This window comes from Cherax quadricarinatus, chromosome 29 (genome assembly GCF_038502225.1).
Source record: "Cherax quadricarinatus isolate ZL_2023a chromosome 29, ASM3850222v1, whole genome shotgun sequence".
Classification (NCBI taxonomy): Eukaryota; Metazoa; Arthropoda; class Malacostraca; order Decapoda; family Parastacidae; genus Cherax; species Cherax quadricarinatus.
Genome location: NC_091320.1, coordinates 38,507,450 through 38,525,166, shown reverse-complemented (window position 1 = coordinate 38,525,166; position 17,717 = coordinate 38,507,450). Strand labels below are relative to the sequence as shown.

At 42.5% G+C, this 17,717-nt stretch overlaps 1 protein-coding gene across 5 annotated transcripts in view; it reads left to right on the top strand.

The window, feature by feature from the left end:
• Positions 1-17,717, top strand: part of LOC128690616 (tubulin alpha-1 chain-like) — a 40,707-nt gene that overhangs the window by 10,046 nt on the left and 12,944 nt on the right. For all 5 annotated transcript variants that reach the window (XM_070089762.1, XM_070089761.1, XM_070089760.1 and 2 more), the window contains exons 2-4: positions 2,748-2,970; positions 3,422-3,594; positions 3,959-4,087. In XM_070089762.1, coding sequence (XP_069945863.1) covers positions 2,748-2,970; positions 3,422-3,594; positions 3,959-4,087 — 525 coding nt within the window. The remainder of the gene's footprint in view (positions 1-2,747; positions 2,971-3,421; positions 3,595-3,958; positions 4,088-17,717) is intronic.

The following is a 17,717-nucleotide window of genomic DNA, read 5'->3' as shown; positions in this document are numbered from 1 at the left end:
ATGTAGTCTCTTTCTCCCGTCTCATCTATTCCTTCCATTTTCTCGAATTTCCATCTGTTTTTTACGAGCAGAGCAACCCCACCTCCCCCCCTGCCCCTTCTATCTTTCCTCATGATCTGGTATCCTGGTGGGAAGATTGCATCTGTTATTGTCTCCATGAGTTTTGTTTCTGTAACTGCTATGATGTCTGGGGACTTCTCATTGATTTTTTCTTGCCATTCCTCATGTTTATTCGTTAATCCATCTGCATTTGTGTACCAAACCTTCAACTTCTGTTCTAATACTGTAACTGTGGTGCGGGGGGTGGAAACAGAGGGATCGGTGTGTGATGGTTGGTTTGGATTGTTCAGTTGCCTTGGGGGTGTCGTGGCTGGAGTCCTTCTGCAGGTGTTTCTGGGGGGTGCGCTTGTCCTTCCATTTGATCCTGGGTCATTCTGCTCTCCTTTTTCATTTCCTCCCATTTCTCCTTTCGTTTTTGAACTCTCTCTTTCATTGTCTTCCTTTCGTCCTGTGTTCTGTCTCGGTCGAGGTACACACTCCGGAACTCCTGCTTGCCTCTCAGCCGTGCTTTCTCCTGCAGGATCATGGTTCGGGTTGATTCTGCCTTGAAAATTACTTTGAGAGGCCGATTCCTTTTCTTTGTGAACCACCCAATTCTCCGAAAATTTGCCACCTGGGTCATGTCCCCCTCGCCTATCACCTTCATGATGTCTTCAATCGCTTTTTTCTCCTCCTGCTTTCTTTCATCATAAGTTTCCCCTTTAGCTTCGTCTAGCCCATAGACAAACACGGATCTTTCCCTTTCCACCTCCCACTGTGACTCCCATTGCATCCTCTGATGTGTTTTAGTTCCTTCCCGTGGAGTGTTCCATCCTTCAGTCCCTTCCCTCGTTATGACCCCTATGCTTCTTGGTTTATCCTTCCTGTGTGTGTGTGTGTGTGTGTGTGTGTGTGTGTGTGTGTGTGTGTGTGTGTGTGTGTGTGTCTGTGTGTGTCTGTGTGTGTCTGTGTGTCGTGTTGAACAGATAAAACTGGGCAATTAGCAAGAACTCTTTTAAAATTATGTCCTTTCTAAAATTTTCTCTTATACGTTTAAAAATACATTTTTTCATTTATGTTAATGTAAAAATTAATAACTGTACCAAAAGAACCTTAGAAAACTTCCTTAACCTTATTATAACAAGCACAATTTAATTTATCCTAATGCAACTAAATATATTTTAGATAGGTTAACAATAATTTAAAAAGAAACACACAAACATAAGAACATAAGAAAGAAGGAACACTGCAACAGGACTACTGACCCATGAAAAGCAGGTCCATATCCCCCCGGATAAGTCCAATGACCCACCTAGTCAGATCACTTCCACTTAAGGAAGAAGCAAGGCATCAGACCTAGTAGCACAAGCTAATCAGGTCCAAATCACACCCACCCATACCCACTAATGTATTTATCTAACCTAGTCTTAAAACTACACAACGTCTTAGCGTCTATGACGGTACTCGGGAGTTTGTTCTACTCATCCACAACTCTATTACCAAACCAGTGCTTTCCTATATCCTTCCTGAATCCGAATTTTTCCAACTTGAAACCATTACTGCGAGTCCTGTCTTGGCTGGAAATTTTCAGTACGCTATTTACATCACCTTTATTTATTCCTGTTTTCCATTTATACACCTCGATCATATCCCCCCTAATTCTACGCCTTTCGAGAGAGTGCAGATTCAGTGCCCTCAGTCTATCCTCATAGGGAAGATTTCCGATACATGGGATCAACATTGTCATCCTCCTCTGTACGTTTTCCAGAGCATTTATATCCATTCTGTAATACGGTGACCAGAACTGTGCAGCATAATCTAAATGAGGCCTAACCAAGGATATATAGAGTTGAAGAACAACCTGAGGACTCCTATTATTTATACTTCTAGATATGAAGCCAAGGATTCTGTTAGCTTTATTGCGAACACTAATGCACTGTTGTCTTGGTTTTAGACAATGAAATAATTTTTTTCGTTAGATTCAGAATGATTTTTGCGAAATTATTACATACACAAATTTTCGCTTGCCTTATTCGGCAAGAAGAGCGTTGCTATTTAAGCCAAAATCGCAAGTTTTACCTATTCGGCACGACATATATAATTATATATATATGACTAAGACCTGCGTCAGGAAACACTTGTCTTGTTTCCTAACAAACCTAATACCTACCTACCAATGCCCTTCGCAGTAACGAGTAAAAGAATATGCAAAGAAATACTGCAGCCAGCAAGATTCTAATCCAGATCGGCAGCTCTGCACGAGCGTAGCTACCTTCTAACCAGATGCCTTAAACCACTCCAGGTACAGATGTCTCATAATGTTAGGCAGCTTACTGGACTGGAAACCAAGTTTATCCTAACACCAGGCACACCAGTGAGCCTTAACCATGGTTTCCAGCTATATCATTCTCCTCCTGTATGTTCTGGCCTCACGAGCCTCTCGCCTAAACAAGAGAAAGCATATGTAAAGAAAAGAGTTCCCAATCTCAGTTCGAATCCTGCTAGCTGCGATATTTCTTTGAATATACTTTAGCTTGTTTTTGTGAGGGGCATTGAATATAGAAACGCTTGTGAAGCCAGAACATACAGGAGAAAAATAGGAGGCCCATTATCACCCAGTCAGTTTCTCCAGCACGAATTGAGGGAGCAGATTTACTATGACATGCAAATAACTCACCATGTAACTTAAAGTGCTTCCATGTGTTCAGCGTGAGTGCATCAGTGTACATGTGGGTCAAGCCGGGGTACAGATCGGCAACGCCTGTTGGGAACTCTACTGCCTGGAACACGGCATCCAGCCTGACGGCTCCATGCCATCAGACAAGATAGCTGGCCACCACGACGATTCTTTTAGCACCTTTTTCAGCGAGTCCGGCGCAGGCAATCACGTACCCAGAGCCGTATTTGTCGACCTGGAACCCACAGTCATAGGTAAGAAAACTAACTATTGAAGATGAGAAACACTTAATTTTAGAACACTGTTGATGATTAAAATAATACTTATACAATTTAAGAAGGTTTTAATATATAATTTTTTACTTATCTAACATTAAAAGATGTCCTAGGCCCATCTCAAATTTCGTCATTAAGAAGTTTCGATCACAAACTATATCAACTGTATGAATATTAAACAATAATCTTGATAACACCATGAGAGTTTGAATTTATATAACTGAATTTGAAGCTACCATTTATTTATTTTTTGCAGTGACTCTTGCAGAGTTACTGTATGAAGAGATACGTAGCTGTTTCCAAACAGAATTGGTGTATGTTAAGTATATGTATTTACATATGTAATAAGATATTTTGTAATAAAATCATTTATTTATGAAACAGCAAGATATATAGTGGTCTACTAATTCCGCTGGTAATATTGGTACAGACGAGGTGAGGACAGGAATATACAGGAAGTTGTTCCACCCTGAGCAGTTACTAACCGGAAAAGAAGATGCAGCCAACAACTATGCAAGAGGTCACTATACCATTGGCAAGGAGATTATCGACCTCACTATGGAGCGTGTCAGGAAGCTGGCAGACCAGTGTTCAGGGCTGCAGGTAAATTTCAATCAATACTGCTATAACTTACTTAAAATAAAAGCCTATGAAAATGCACAACGAATACTTGTCTTTTGCTAAACTTTATATACTGTAATATATTTATAAGTTTGGGAATATAAAACAATTTATACTTGAACACTATTATAGTTATCATTTTTCATAGAGAAATTTAGAAAATTTCACCACCGACAGGAGTATAAAAAATCAAATCAAATTAATTTGAACAGTTCTCCAAAGCTCCACGTTGTCTTTCTTGCTAAGGGCGTTACATTATCATATCCTACATAGTCACCATCGAATCTCAAACTTTTCAAAGATATCAGTTCTTACTCAACACCACAGGTAATTTCTCTTTAAATAGGGCTTTCTGATTTTTCACTCTTTCGGCGGCGGCACCGGCTCTGGCTTTACATCGCTCATGATGGAACGACTCTCACTCGACTACGGCAAGAAAAGTAAACTGGAATTCGCCATCTACCCTGCACCCCAGGTACCATCCCGGCCCTCTGTACCCAAAGTCCCATCATTCTTCTTCCTCTGCCCCTAGGTATCACTAACCCCATAGAAGAGACTATGGAGCTGAACTCTTCTCCAGGCTGAGGGACTGACCACCCATAAAGGTGAACTCTTCTCCAGGCTGAAAGACTGACCACCTCAAGAACTACTTTAAGCTTGATGAACTCATCACAACATCTTTACCTCGTTACCATTGCTGCTATCTCCATACTTAATCTCTTCTGTATTTTAATGAAGAAACCTACTGTGTAGGGCGAACATGTGTCTTATTCGTCTACGTGGCAGGTTATTCCACTCATCAACAGCTATTTCCGAACCTGTAGTTTCCTATAGCCGTTCTAAATATAAATTTATCTAATTTAAACTCATTTGGAGTTCTCTTGACTGGAATCTTCATTACTATATTTATATCGCCTGTCTTCCTGTGATATACTGTAGTGATATTTCCCCACGATCTACGTTTCTCGAGAGTGTAAGCTCAGAGCTCTACCTATCTTCGAATGGGAGATTCCTTGTGAGGAATGGAACCCAGAGTGGTGTTGATATCTTATAGAGTTCCTTCTTGTACGAAAAAAAATACATAAATTCAGTTAATATTCAAAAGAGGATATATAATTTGACAAAAAAGGATAGTTTTTAATAACAAACAGAAAATTATGAAGTTTAGTTAACTTAAATGAATCAAATTGTAATAGAATTATAGTGACCAAAGTTGACAAAGGATGAATAATCTGTAGATAATGGAGGAAGTGTCAGACGGTTCACCCCTTTAAAGATTATGGTCATGATTATAACCCTTTCTTATTTTCTGACCACTGTAATCTTGTTTTTTGCACTTCTGCTCACAGGATGAGCATAGTGAATAATAAACTAGCCGCTCAGGCGGCACAATAGACTGGCTTCCGCGTGTATCTGATGTGTTAGCATATGTTACATTATTATTATTATTATCAAAAAGAAGCGCTAAGCCACAAGGGCTATACAGCGCTGCAGCATATGTTACAGTTTCCTCTCAACTAGTTTAGCAGCGCCTGAGGGTCTCTAGTAGATCGAATATATATGAAAGGATCTCTCTCTCTCTATCTCTCTCTCTCTCTCTCTCTCTCTCTCTCTCTCTCTCTCTATATATATATATATATATATATATATATATATATATATATATATATATATATATATATATATATATATAGGTAGATAGATATCCATTCATACATATTCGATCTACTGGAGGCCCTCAGGCGCTGCTAAATTAGTTGAGAGGAAACATGCGAGCATATATATATGCAAAACAACCACAGGGAGAGTTGAATAACACCTCTAGGCATTTCGTGTTGCAACCAACACATCATCAGGAGCTTGCAAAGTTGCAGAAATGAGTAGGAAATCTTAGCAGATTCGTTCCAAGGGAAGCTTGATAAGACTGAGGGTAGGAGGAGAGGCGTGAAGCTTACAGTGCCAGGCAAACGAGTGCCAAGTGTCAGACTGTTTCAGTGTTACAAGAACAGAGGACAGTCTGCCCACAAGCCAAGGTATTGGATATATAATATATATTATATATATATGTATATATATGTATATATATATATATATATATATATATATATATATATATATATACATGTATATATATGTATATATATATATATATATATATATATATATATGTATATATATATATATATATATATATATATATATATATATATATATATATATATATATATACATATATATATATATATATATATATATATATATATATATATATATATATATATATATATATACATATATATATATATATATATATATATATATATATATATATATATATATATATATATATATATATATATATATATATATATATATATATATGTTTGTGTGTGCTCACCTAGTTGTGGTTGCAGGGGCCGAGTCATAGCTCCTGGCCCCGCCTCTTCACTGGCCGCTACTGGGTCACTCTCCCCACACCATGAGCTTTATCATACCTCTGCTTAAAGCTGTGAATGGATCCTCCCTCCACTACATCGCTTCCCAAACTATTCCACTTCCTGACTACTCTGTGACTGAAGAAATACTTCGTAACATCCCTGTGATTCATCTGTGTCTTCAATTTCCAACTGTGTCCCCTTGTTGCTGTGTCCCATCTCTGGAACATTCTGTCTCTGTCCACCCTGTCAATTCATCTCAGCATTTTATACGTCGTTATCATGTCCCCCCCCCCTATCTCTCCTGTCCTCCAGTGTCGTCAGGTCGATTTCCCTTAACCTCTCCTCGTAGGACATACCCCTTAGCTCTGGGACTAATCTTGTTGCAAACCTTTGCACTTTCTCTAGTTTATGTGCTTGGCTAGATGTGGGTTCCAAACTGGTGCCGCATACTCCAATATGGGCCTAACGTACACAATGTACAGGGTCCTGAACGATTCCTTAGTAAGATGGCGGAATGCTGTTCTTAGGTATGCTAGGCGCCCATATGCTGCAGCAGTTATATGGTTGCTGTGCTCCTCACGAGATGTGCCTGGTGTTATATTCACCCCAAGATCTTTTTCCTTGAGTGAGGTTTGTAGTCTCTGGCCCCCCTAGACTGTACTCCGCCTGCAGTCTTTGCCATTCCCCAGTCTTCATGACTTTGCACTTGGTGGAGTTGAACTCCAGAAGGCAATTGCTGGACCAGGCCTGCACCCTGTCCAGATCTCTTTGTAGTTCTTCCTGGTCCTCGTTCAATTGAATTCTTCTCATCAACTTTACATCATCTGCAAACAGGGACACTTCGGAGTCTATTCCTTCCGCCATGTCGTTCACAAATACCAGAAACAACACCGGTCCTAGGACTGACCCCTGTGGAACCCCACTCGTCACAGGTGCCCACTCTGACACCTCGCCGCGTACCTCGACTCGCTGCTGTCTTCCTGACAGGTATTCACTGATCCATTGTAGTGCCTTCCCTGTTATCCCTGCCTGGTCCTCCAGTCTTTGCACTAATCTCTTGTGTGGAGCTGTGTCAAATGCCTTCTTACAGTCCAAGAAAATGCAATCTGCCCACCCCTCTCTCTCTTGTCTTACTGCTCTCACCTAATTCACCTAATTGTACTCACCTAATTGTGGTTGCCGGCGTCGAGACTCAGCTCCTGGCCCCGCCTCTTCACCGGTATGAGATGAGGTATGATAAAGCTCATGGAGCTTTATCATACCTCATCTTAAAGCTATGTATGGTTCCTGCCTCCACTACCTCATTTACTAGGCTGTTCCGCTTCCTGACTTCTCTATGACTGAAGAAAACTTCCTAACGTCCTTTTGACTCATCTGGGTCTTCAACTTCCAATTGTGACCCCTTGTTTCTGTGTCCCCTCTTTGGAACATCCTGTCTCTGTCCACCTTGTCTATTCCCCGCAGTATTTTGTACGTTGTTATCATGTCTCCCCTAACCCTCCTGTCCTCCAGTGTCGTCGGTCCGATTTCCCTTGACCTTTCTTCATAGGACATTCCCCATAGCTCTGGAACTAACCTTGTCGCAAACCTTTGCACTTTCTCTAATTTCTTGACGTACTTGATCAAGTGTGGGTTCCAAACAGGTGCTGCATACTCCAGTATGGGCCTGGCGTACACAGTGTACAGTGTCTTGAACGGTTCCTTACTAAGGTATCGGAATGCTGTTCTCAGGTTTGCCAGGTGCCTACAAGCTTTCTGTGCCCTTCCCCAATCTTCATGTATTTGCATTTGGTGGGGTTAAATTCAAGAAGCCAGTTGCTGGACCAGGTGTCCAGTCTCTCCAGGTCTCTTTGAAGTTGCCTGATCCTCACCTGATTTAATTCTCCTCATTAACTTCACATCATCTGCAAACAGGGACATTTCTGAGTCTAACCCTTCCATCATGTTATTCACATATACGAAAAATAGCACTGGTTCTAGGACCGACCCCTGTGGGACCCCACTCACCACAGGTGCCCACTGTGATACCTCATCACATACCATGACTCGTTGTTGCCTCCCTGTCAGGTATTCTCTGATCCATTGCAGTGCCTTTCCTGTTATATGTGCCTGATCCTCTACTTTCTGCACTAATCTCCTGTGAGGAACTGTGTCAAAGGCCTTCTTGCAGTCCAAGAAGATGCAATCAACCCACCTCTCTCTCTTGTGTCTTTCTTCTGTTACTTTATCATAAAGCTCCAGAAGGTTTGTGACACAGGATTTTCCTTCCATAAATCCGTGCTGGTTGGCTTTTATACTCTTGTTCCATTCCAGGTTCTCCACCACTCTCCTCCTGATAATTTTCTCCATAGCTTTGCATAATATACACATCAGTTACACTGGTCTATAGTTTAGTGCCTCTTTTCTGTCTCCTTTTTTAAAATGGGAACTACATTTGTGTTGGGAGGGTTCTGTGGAGATAAGATGGTTGGAGATAAACACACTTGTTGGGTTGTATACACTTACATTAGCAGAGTTGTGAGGGGAAGGCCCAGCTGGCCTGTAGGCATATCCAGGAACTGAGAGAGAGAGGTAGTGCATCTGACGCTCACATGTGGCATCACATGACGTCACATGCTAGCCGCTAAGTCTAGCAAGGGGTCGTCTATATAATACATACGGATGGTACTAACTACGATACTCAGATATGCCACATGACATATCTAGGGGATTAGCAACTATGCTGACAGCTCAGTCATGTTACGTATGTCATCTTGATGTACCATACTCTACAGGCTGACAGGCAGGTGGCTCTGGGCTGATTCTATACAATAGCAAAGACATATGTAACTTAGAACTAATCAAAGAAATAGTTATGGGATATACTCAGTTGAATGGATAACATTGGAATGGATGTTATAATAACGGATGGTGATTTACGTAGAAGAACAAATCATAGTATAATAAAAGACAGAATTGATCGATCGATCTGTATTCATGCACTCTACGGATTCCGAGGAAGAATATATATATTTACAAAGGGGAAAGTAATTAACAGCAAAGACAGACCTGGCACGCACAGGTCATCACTGCTATATCTCAGAATTCAGAGAGAACATGAACACAAAAATTTTTTTTTTTGAAAACTTATCAGCTAATAATAAAACACACAGCTGACAATACTGGTGTTCATTCTGAGTCGAACACTGAGACACGAGGTATCAACTATAAGAGACTGTGCTTACAAACATTAACAACATGTGAAGGTTACTCGAGAAATAACTTTTTACATTGCAAGGATTACTGTCAACTGGGATAGTATCACCATCTGGAACACAAGGGACAACAACAACACTCAAATGATCACACTAGCCACAGAAACGTCTTTCTGCAATGGCTTGTGACATCAGCAAGAGATGGCATAACTCATTGCAAGCAACGTTCTTTGCAAAGCATCCCCTGGGAGGAACCACTACTTGAACAAGTCGCCATTGCAGGGATAGTAGTCTCAGCACTCAGGATTGTCTGAGGTTCCTCTGAAACCCAAGGTAACTGTACACTATCCTGCGTGCTCTATATTGTGGCTGGATTCCAGACAGGAGTGACAGTCTTACTAGTGCCTGACCACTCGGCTACGTTAATAAGTAATTCACGGATCTATAAGAATGTAATCTTAACTTCACATTCCGCAGTACTGTAACAAGCCTCAGACACAAGCTATGAGAACAAACACATTGCCTAAGAGCTAGGTATTGTCTTTCAGTCAGCAAGGGGATACTGGGACTGTGGACTGAATCATATTTACTTGGACTGGCATGATACACTAAGTGAGCAATCAAAAGTGACTGGGACATCATCTCAGGGAACTTACACAAGGACATAAAAGCAAAAATGATAAAGAGAATATACGGCACAATAAAGCTTAAATGGGAGAAAATACTGAATTATTCTGCATAAGTTAAGAAAAATGACAAGTCACACTGTAGAGCAAGGAAAACTCACAGAAAAACACTCTATTAGATAAGGCAACACTTTGATAATCAAGAGAAATTGTACCTTACTTAAATAAATTTTACTCAAATTTACTTTAAGTTGAATTAATGGTACAGTGAGTTGTCTTTGCTCTCAATTCAATAAAGAAATTTAACAGTAAATGATAAATCAATAAAAAATGATAAAATAGAATCAATAAATCTTGTGCAAAATAAAATAGACTGGGAAAGTAATTCTCTAAAAAAAATAAAGTGACACACAAAAAATAAAATATTATGTACAGAACACAAGAAATGTAAAACTGAAATCACAGGATATTGCACTGAAATAAACTTTAGCACTATTGCAAATAATAATCACTAATCATAAATTACTGCACAACACAACACTACATAAAAATTTTCAGAAAAAAAAAAATTAATGGTAGCACAACAATTGCACAAGACTCATTGCAGAATGAGTCAATACTGCAGTAATAAAATAGCACACACAATAAAATGCAGTTTACAAGAACAATAAAAAAATATTATCAGGAATGAACTGATTGAACACTTTTACTCTTAATTGTAACTTAGGCAAACACTAAAACAAAGCAAAAGAATACTTTACTTTAAAAAGAAGTTGAAAACTGCACTAAGAGTGAATTTGTTCAATGAAATATGAATAATATGAATAAAAAATAAAGGACATAAAATACAAAACAGAGAAAGGTTAACACTTACAATAGTGCAGGAACACAAACATCTATATGCACAATCGCTGTATAGCCCTTGTGGTTTAGCGCTTCTTTTTTATAATAATAATAATAATAATAATAATAATAATAATAATATATGCACAATACTAAGATAATTTTCTTGCAATAAGGTCTTGTGTTGACAAAAATTGGAAATAAATCCCTTGCTTGCACACAAAATAATGGCACTATTGCCTGTGGAGATGGAACAAATTAGACATGGGCTAAATAACAAGAATTAATACAAAAGAATGTTCAACACACAGTAAAATGGGAATAAAACGCACTGGGAAAAATGGGAAATGAATTAATACAAAAGCAGCAAGAACACACAAGGAAATGGTGGGAAAAATTAAATGAGACACAACACTGAGTTGTGGTGCAGAACATAAGGTAAACGAGTTGCTGAAATACTTCAATGCATGAATTACCTGGAGAGTTTACCTGGAGAGAGTTCCGGGGGTCAACGCCCCCGCGGCCCGGTCTGAGACCAGGGGCACATTACTGTGAACACAAGATAATCGTGAAGTGTAAACACAAGTTTATACTGCTTATTTATTGCACACAACAGGGAAAAACAGAAAAGTACTTAGTTGAAGTATATAAAAAAAGGAAAACACAAAAAATAAAGTTCAAAAATTAAACACTGAAAAAGAAAAAAATATTTCACAGAATGTAATGAACACTGAGTCTAATCAAAAGTCACTGAATGTCACTAAGAAATCACTGTAAACTGAGAAAATGTCTCAAACACTCGCAAATATCTCTTCGTTGATAGTGGAGAGGTAGGAAGTGGAGGTTTGTAGAGGTGGAGAGTGAGGCAGGAGGCTGTTGTTCGTAGCTGGCGCCGCTGTCCACCCTTCCACACGTCGATGTCTCGAAGAATTTGCACTTAAACTTGAGGAACCCACATAACTAGGCTTTTGTCGTTGGCGCACAGGTACGAGGAAACAATCCTGGGTCTTGACCCGCTACGTGAGCCGTAAAATAAGGTGCTAAGACCCGATATAAGGGTGAAAAACAATGGTGGTGGGTAGGTGTGGGTGAGTGAGGCAGCGCGCTGAGACACTGCATGAGTGGCTTAGGCCGACTGGATGAGCGGCGTAACCCACGCGCTCTGGCTTACACCCACACTAGGCACGAGAATATTCTAAGCCAGGCTTGCTTAAACACACACCACAACAGCACAGAGGTGGTACAAGCACTCAGAATGGCTTAGAACCGGGAGCACAAAGTGATGGTGAAGTATTGATGGTGAAGGCTGGAACTCACATGGCTTGCTTGAGTACTGGGGGTTAGTCACCTGAGTTAGTTGGCTTGCTGGCTGGCTGGCTTAAGCCAGTAGGCTAGGTGGCTTAGAGCTTGTCTCCCCCCACAGACTGGCTTGGCTTAATTTGCAAACCCGGGTCAACCCCTGGGAAGTAATGCAAATAAGCAGATAAAACACTAAGACAAAGAGTGACCAGGAAATCGTGCAGAGAGGCTGGTGTACTTGGGCAGGGTGCTGGCTGTTTAGGCCGCCATGTGGTCAACAAATGATGTCCGTCGCCTGGTAAAAGTTAATCTCTCTCTGTACATCTGCTTAAATATCAGATTTACGCGACCACGTTGCCGAGGAGAAGTTGCGAGGAGAAGGCCCAGCCGACCTGTAGCCGCCTGTAGGTCTATCCAAGAACTGAGAAAGAGGCAGCGCGTCTGACACTCACATGTGGCATCACGTGATATCACATGCTAGCCGCTAAGTCTAGCAAAGGGTCGTCTATATAATACATATGGATGGTACTAACCACGATACTCAGATATGCCACACGACATATGTAGGGGATCAGCAACTATGCTGACAATTGCCATCTTCCATACCTCAGGTAGTTGCCCAGTTTCAAGGGATGGTTGAAGATTGTGGTTAGTGGCACACACAGCATATCCACTCCCTCTCCAAGGATCCACGGGGAGATGTTGTCTGGTCCCATTGCCTTTGAGGTATCAATGTCCCTTAGCAGCTTCTTCACCTCCTCCTCAGTTGTATGTATGTCATCCAACACTTGATGGTATATTCCTTGCTGGTGTTTCCCTCTGTTCTGTCCTCCCAGAAGCCTTCCTGTCTCCATTGTAAATACTCCCTTAAATCTCATGTTGGGCTCCTCACATATCTCTTGATCGTTTCTTGTGAGTTCCCTACTTTCATTCCTCAGCATGATCACCTGGTCCTTGACTGTTGTCTTCCTCCTAATGTGGCTATACAGCAGTTTCGGGTCAGACTTGACTTTCGATGCTATGTCGTTTTCCTACTGTTGCTGGGTCTCCCTCCTTACCTGTGCATACTCGTTTCTGGCTCTTCAACTAATCTCCTTATTTTCCTGGGTCCTTTGCCTCCTGTACCTTTTCCATCCTCTGATGCACTTGGTTGTTGTTGCCTCCCTACACCTTCAGGTAAATTAAGGACTCGCTTTGGTCTTCCTATTATTTCTATTGCCCTTGGGAACAAACCTTTCCTCTGCCTCCTTGCATTTTGTTGTTACACATTCCATCATCTCATTTACTGACTTTCCTACCAGTTCTCTGTGCCACTGAACCTCCTGTGTAGAGTCCCCTTTCATAGTTTGGGTTTTTCCCATTCAATTCCTGTTACCCTCTCCACTTGTAACTCTATTATAGATTCAAAACTCAGAACCACGTGATTGCTAGCTCCAAGGGGCCTCTCGCAAGTGATGCCCTCAATATCTGAACTGCTCAGGGTGAACACAAGGTCCAGTCTTGCTGGTTCATCCTCCCCTCTCTCTCTCTCTGGTAGTGTCCCTGACATCTTGATGCATGAGGTTTTCCAGTACCACATCCATCATCTTGGCTCTCCATGTTTCAGGACCCCCTATGTGGCTCCAGGTTTACCCAGTCGATCTCCCTGTGGTTGAAATCACCCATAACCAGTAACTTTGCTCTGCTCGAGTGAGCTCTTCTTGCCACCTCAGCTAGTGTGTCCACCATCGCTCTGTTGTTTTCTTCGTACTCCTCTCTTGGCCTCCTGCAGTTCTGTGGTGGGTTATAGATCACTCCAATGACTACTTTATGTTCCCCAGACTGAATTGTACTTACTATGTAGTCCCTTTCTCCAATCTCGTCCATGCCTTCCATTTCCTCAAATCCCCATCAGTTTTTTATGAGCAGTGCAACCCCTCCTTCCCCTCTACTCCTTCTATCTTTCCTCAGGATTTGATATCTTGGTGGGAAGATTGCGTCTGTTATTGTCTCAGTGACTTTCATTTCTGTGACTGCTATGACGTCTGGGGATTTCTCACTGATTCTTTCGTGCCACTCCTCATATTTATTCGTTATTCCGTCCGCATTCGTGTACCAAACCTTCACCTTCTTTTCTATCACTGTGGTCCTGGGAGAATATTAGGGTTGGGGGAGTGGGAGCCCTGGTGGGGGCCTATGGGGGGTTGTGGTGTGGGTGGGGTTTGTGATGAGGGGGTGGGGGTCAGAATGACCATAGGGGGCAGCTGTATCAGTGAGATTTGTGATGTGGGGGTTGCTGGTGCTCTGTGTGTATGTGTGTGTGTGTACTCACCTAATTGTGGTTGCAGGGGTCGAGACTCAGCTCCTGGCCCCGCCTCTTCACTGATCGCTACTAGGTCCTCTCCCTCTCTGCTTCCTGAGCTTTGTCATACCTCTTCTTAAAACTATGTATGGTTCCTGCCTCCACTACTTCACTTGCTAGGCTATTCCACTTCCTGACGACTCTATGACTGAAGAAATACTTCCTAACGTCCCTGTGACTCGTCTGAGTCTTCAGCTTCCAGTTGTGGCCCCTTGTTTCTGTGTCCCCTCTCTGGAACATCCTATCTCTGTCCACCTTGTCTATTCCCCGCAGTATCTTGTATGTCGTTATCATATCTCCCCTGACCCTTCTGTCCTCCAGTGTCGTCAGTCCGATTTCCCTCAACCTTTCGTCGTACGACATTCCCCTGAGCTCTGGGACTAGCCTTATTGCAAACCTTTGTACTTTCTCTAACTTCTTGACGTGCTTGACCAGGTGTGGGTTCCAGACTGGTGCTGCATACTCCAGTATTGGCCTAACATACACAGTGTACAGTGTCTTGAATGATTCCTTATTAAGGTATCGGAACGCTATTCTCAGGTTTGCCAGGCGCCCGTATGCTGCAGCAGTTATTTGGTTGATGTGTGCCTCCGGTGACGTGCTCGGTGTTATGGTCACCCCAAGGTCTTTCTCCCTGAGTGAGGTCTGTAGTCTTTGTCCACCTAGCCTATACTCTGTCTGCGGTCTTCTTTGCCCCTCCCCAATCTTCATGACTTTGCATTTGGCAGGGTTGAATTCGAGAAGCCAGTTTCTGGACCACATGTCCAGCCTGTCCAGGTCTCTTTGCAGTCTTGCCTCATCCTCATCCGATTTAATTCTTCTCATCAACTTCACATCATCTGCGAACAGGGACACTTCAGAGTCTATTCCTTCCATCATGCCGTTCGCATATATCAAAAATAGCACTGGTCCTAGAACTGACCCCTGTGGGACCCCGCTCGTCACAGGCGCCCACTGTGATACCTCTTCACGTACCATGACTCATTGTTGCCTCCTTGTCAGGTATTCCCTGATCCATTGCAGTGCCCTCCCTGTTATATGCGCCTGATCCTCCAGCTTGTGCACTAATCTCTTGTGGGGAACTGTGTCAAAGGCCTTCCTGCAGTCTAGGAAAACGGAATCAACCCACCTCTCTCTCTCGTGTCTTACTTCTGTTACCTCGTCATAAAACTCCAGAAGGTTTGTGACAGGATTTGCCTTCCATGAACCCATGCTGGTTTTCATTTATAATCTTGTTCCGTTCCAGGTGTTCCACCACTCTCCTCCTGATAATCTTCTCCATGACTTTGCACACAATACATGCCAGAGACACAGGTCTGTAGTTTAGTGCCTCATTTCTGTTTCCTTTCTTAAATATGGGGACTACATTTGCTGTCTTCCATTTCTCAGGTAGTTGCCCAGTTTCAAGGGATGTGTTGAAGATTGTGGTTAGGGGCATGCACAGCATCTCTGCTCCTTCTCTAAGGACCCATGGGGAGATGTCCAGTCCCATCACCTTTGAGGTATCAAGGTCACTTAGCAGCTTCTGCACCTCCTCCTCGGTTGTTCGTATGTCATCCAACACTTGTTGGTATATTCCCACTTGATGCTCCCTTCTGTGCTGTCTTCCCAAAGCCCTTCCTGTCTCTACTGTAAAAACATCCTTAAATCTCCTGTTTAGCTCCTCACATACCTCCTGATCATTTCTTGTGAGTTCTCCACCTTCTGTCCTCAGTCTGATCACCTGGTCTTTGACTGTTGTCTTCCTCCTGATGTGGCTATACAACAGTTTCGGGTCAGTCTTGATTTTCGATGGTATGTTATTTTCATACTGTCGCTGGGCCTCCCTCCTTACCTGTGCTTACTCGTTCCTGGCTCTGCGACTGATCTCCCTATTTTCATGTGTTCTCTGACTTCTGTACTTTTTCCATTCTCTATTGCACTTTGTTTTTGCCTCCTTACACCGTCGGGTAAACCAGGGGCTCGTTCTGGTCTTCCCATTGTTTCTGTTGCACTTGGGAATAAACCTTTCCACTGCCTCCTTGCATTTTGTTGTTACATATTCCATCATTTCATTTACTGGCTTTCCTGCCAGTTCTCTGTCCCACGGAACCTCCTGCAGGAAGTTCCTAAACCCTATGTAGTCCCCTCTTTTATAGTCAGGCTTTTCCCATTCAACTCCTGTTACTTTCTCCACTTGCAACTCTATTATGTATTCAAAGCACAGAACCACGTGGTCACTAGCTCCTAGGGGACTCTCATATGTGATGTCCTCAATGTCTGAACTGCCCAGGGTGAACGCAAGGTCCAATCTTGCTGGTTCATCCTCCCCTCTCACTCTGGTAGTGTCCTTAACATGTTGGTGCATGAGGTTTTCCAGCACCACATCCAACATCTTGGCTCTCCATGTTTCGGGGCCCCCATGTGGCTCCAGGTTTTCCCAGTTAATCTCCCTGTGGTTGAAATCCCCCATAACCAGCAACTTTGCTCTGCTGGAGTGAGCTCTTCTTGCCACCTCAGCAAGTGTGTCCACCATTGCTCTGTTGCTCTCTTCATATTCCTCTCTTGGCCTCCTGCAGTTCTGTGGTGGATTATACATCACTGCAATGACCACCTTGTGCTCCCCAGACTGAAGTGTACCTACTATGTAGTCTCTTTCTCCTGTCTCGTCTATGCCTCCCATTTTCTCGAATTTCCATCGGTTTTTTACGAGCAGAGCAACCCCTCCCCCCCCTCTGCCCCTTCTATCTTTTCTCATGATCTGGTATCCTGGTGGGAAGATTGCATCTGTTATTGTCTCTGTGAGTTTTGTTTCTGTAACGCTATGATGTCTGGGGACTTCTCATTGATTCTTTCTTGCCATTCCTTATGTATATTCGTTAATCCATCCGTATTTGTGTGTACTCACCTAGTTGAGATTGCAGGGGTCGAGTCCTGTGTGTGTGTGTGTACTCACCTAGTTGTACTCACCTAGTTGAGGTTGCGGGGGTCGAGTCCGAGCTCCTGGCCCCGCCTCTTCACTGATCGCTACTAGGTCACTCTCCCTGAGCCGTGAGCTTTATCATACCTCTGCTTAAAGCTATGTATGGATCCTCCCTCCACTACATCGCTTCCCAAACTATTCCACTTACTGACTACTCTGTGGCTGAAGAAATACTTCCTAACATCCCTGTGATTCATCTGTGTCTTCAGCTTCCAACTGTGTCCCCCTGTTACTGTGTCCAATCTCTGGAACATCGTGTCTTTGTCCACCTTGTCAATTCCTCTCAGTATTTTGTATGTCGTTATCATGTTCCCCCTATCTCTCCTGTCCTCCAGTGTCGTCAGGTTGATTTCCCTTAACCTCTCCTCGTAGGACATACCTCTTAGCTCTGGGACTAGTCTT